Source organism: Anarrhichthys ocellatus, unplaced genomic scaffold (genome assembly GCF_004355925.1).
Source record: "Anarrhichthys ocellatus isolate YVR2014 unplaced genomic scaffold, GSC_Weel_1.0 scaffold7003, whole genome shotgun sequence".
In the NCBI taxonomy this organism is placed as follows: domain Eukaryota; kingdom Metazoa; phylum Chordata; class Actinopteri; order Perciformes; family Anarhichadidae; genus Anarrhichthys; species Anarrhichthys ocellatus.
Window position 1 is genome coordinate 1 of NW_022286977.1, and position 2,535 is coordinate 2,535.

Genomic DNA, 2,535 nt, shown 5'->3' on the forward strand with positions numbered 1-2,535 from the left:
TTCATCACTACGATGCTGTAACTCAGAGGTGATGAAGGTGACCCAGCGATGTCCAGTAGTCTCCAGTGAGAGCAGCAGCTGCTGCACGTTGTAAGGCATCGCTTTAGTCGTCCTCTCCTTTAATACAACTCGTGTGTTCTTCTGGTGACGGTGTGTCTTGAGGCTCATACGTGACGTCATTCGTTGAAATCCTAAAGGTGCGTTCACACCAAACACACGTGAACACACCTTGAGAACGTTCTTCAGACCAACATCTTCCACAACACTAACCTGCAGTTTGTCTCCACTTCTCTGTAGCATCTGTTAGCTTCCCAGTTAGCAGTCGACTCCGGGGCGGATCCGCCGTTCTGTCGCACTGAGTTCGGCCATGAGCACAGGATACGGGCGACACGGAACAGTTCAACGGAGTCTGAAGACTTCCTCCACTGTTTGTTTGGGTGATTTGCTGCAGCAACGGTGTGTGCTGCATTTTTTTAAAAACTGCATTAACGCGCGATAAAATAATTGTCGGGGTTCATGAATGAATGCGTTAACGCAATAATAACGCGTTAAGTTGCCCAGCACTAGTATATATAGATGACACAAAGAACAGGGCTCATGAAGTGATACTAACAGTGGACTCAGTGCATGTTGAGCACAGCTCTCTTTCTGGACTCCTGGATGTAAAGCTGCATGAACTCTCGTCCAAACATCTCTCTGTCGTCCTCGTCGTCCTCGGCCTTCGTCTTCCTGCAGGACAGCCTCACGTCGAGAGACAGAGGGTTGTCCCGGAAATTCACAAACCTGCTTCAACAGAAACAGAAACATCTGCTGAGTCTGAGAGACGATTGATGGTTTTAACTGTGTAATACTACAAATATGAATATTATCTGCTTCTGTGTGTGAGGACGGACCTGAAGACAGACAGACCTGAAGACAGAGAGACAGACAGACTGACCTGAGGTTGGACATGTCCTCCATCAGTGGGGGGATGTCTGTGAGTCTGTTGCTGCTGAGGACCAGCGTGTCCAGACTCTTCATGCTGCTGATGTTATCTGGAAGTTTCTCGAGTTGGTTCCTCTGCAGCCACAGAGTGTGCAGTGTCTCCATCCTGAGGACAAACGGACCTCAGTGTTCATTGGCTGATGGCAGAAGGGGGCGGGGCATCAGATCATTCTTTCCCCCACCTGTGTATGTCTTCAGGTAAGTGCTGCAGTCTGTTTCCTCCCATGTCGAGCCACTGGAGCACCGGCAGTCCGACCACGCAGTCCGGCATGCAGGTGAAGTCGTTCATGGACAAGTCCAGGTGCTGCAGCTTCTTCAGGTTCCTGAACTGTGGTTCAGAGAACAGACCTCAGATCAGCTGGATCTTAATGGGTTCATGAATACAGGTCTACAGGACCTGGTTCTTTGGAACCTGAATGAGGTAGTACCTGGTCTGGTAGCTGGTTCAGGTCCCGGTTCATGGCCAGCTCCAGTCTCTCCAGACTCTCACAGCTGCTCAATTCTTCAGGAACAAACTGGATTCTGTTGTAGCTCAGCAGGAGCTCTCTGAGCCGAGTCAGCTTCCCTGAGACCAGAACCAGATCAAAAGAGTTCACAGAGACAGAACTGTACTAGAGGACAGGAAACAGGTCTACAATCCTCAAATCTGTGTTCCAGTAACAATGTAATAATGATTTTTTATCTTTAGTAGAAGTGGAGGACGTACTGACCGATCTCTCTGGGGATCTCTGTGACCCCGTTGCGGGACAGATCTAGAACTAAAAGATTCTGGAATCTGGTGATGAAGTGAGGGATCTTCTGCAGTCCGGTCCGGTGGATTTGCCACTCATGGACCTGACTGAGCTGGACCAGACAGCCCGGCAACGTCTTGAGGAAGGAGAGCAAAATGAAGATATGACCACAACGTAACATCAAGTCCACGTTGCACAGAGTCCACTTCACCTGTCGGGAACATTACCTTCCACTCCTCCTGTTCGATCCGGAGGATGAGCCGTCCGTCTTCTGTCTGCAGCTTCTGTTTCAGCTGAGCCAGAACCGCCCGGTCCTCCCAAACCCCAACACTCAGTCTGAACCAGGACATGAACCACATGGGACATGACAGATCAGAAAGACCAACACTCAGTCTGAACCAGGACTTGAACCCAGTGGCAGGCCGTGCATTTTATACCTGGGCCTTCACTGTTGTCCAGCAGCTGAAATACCACCTTATAACCACATGATGGCGCCACAGCTACGCTTATTATTCGTTTCTATGGTGTAACAATACAAGTATTCGTATTAAACTGTTTGGTACGAGGCTTACGAAACAAACAATACGTTTGAATAATACTAGTGCATTTGGAAAATGCAGAAGCTTAAATTGTGGGAAATATAATGTTTTCTGCGCTCACGTAGGAGACAACAGGCTGTGACGTCTGAACCCGGAACCAAAAAAAACAGCTGAGGCACCGCACGTATTCTGGGAGGCTACGCTAACTAGCTTAACAAACAACAGCAGCAACACGCATTCTGCTACACACTGGAGGGCCATTCAGATATTAGATGTAAAGA

The 2,535-nt window shown here is 48.9% G+C and overlaps 1 protein-coding gene across 1 annotated transcript; it reads right to left on the reverse strand.

Moving 5' to 3' along the window:
* Positions 1–419: 419 nt before the first annotated feature.
* On the reverse strand, positions 420–2,328 carry LOC116380383 (leucine-rich repeat-containing protein 39-like). Its single transcript, XM_031842310.1, has 6 exons — positions 1,943–2,328; positions 1,695–1,851; positions 1,413–1,549; positions 1,167–1,312; positions 938–1,090; positions 420–783 (listed from the first exon to the last, which is right to left on the reverse strand). The coding sequence occupies exons 1-6, from the start codon at positions 2,072–2,074 to the stop codon at positions 621–623; spliced, it is 888 nt and encodes a 295-aa protein (XP_031698170.1). The 5' UTR covers positions 2,075–2,328; the 3' UTR covers positions 420–620.
* Positions 2,329–2,535: the final 207 nt, after the last annotated feature.

Coding starts and splice junctions, on each gene's coding strand:
- LOC116380383 (XM_031842310.1), bottom strand. CDS start 2,074: ATGTGGTTCATGTCCTGGTTCAGACTGAGTGTTGGGGTTTGGGAGGAC. Junction 1,313..1,412: donor TGAACCAGCTACCAGACCAG/GTACTACCTCAT, acceptor TCTGAACCACAG/TTCAGGAACCTGAAGAAGCT. Junction 784..937: donor GAGGACATGTCCAACCTCAG/GTCAGTCTGTCT, acceptor CTGTTGAAGCAG/GTTTGTGAATTTCCGGGACA.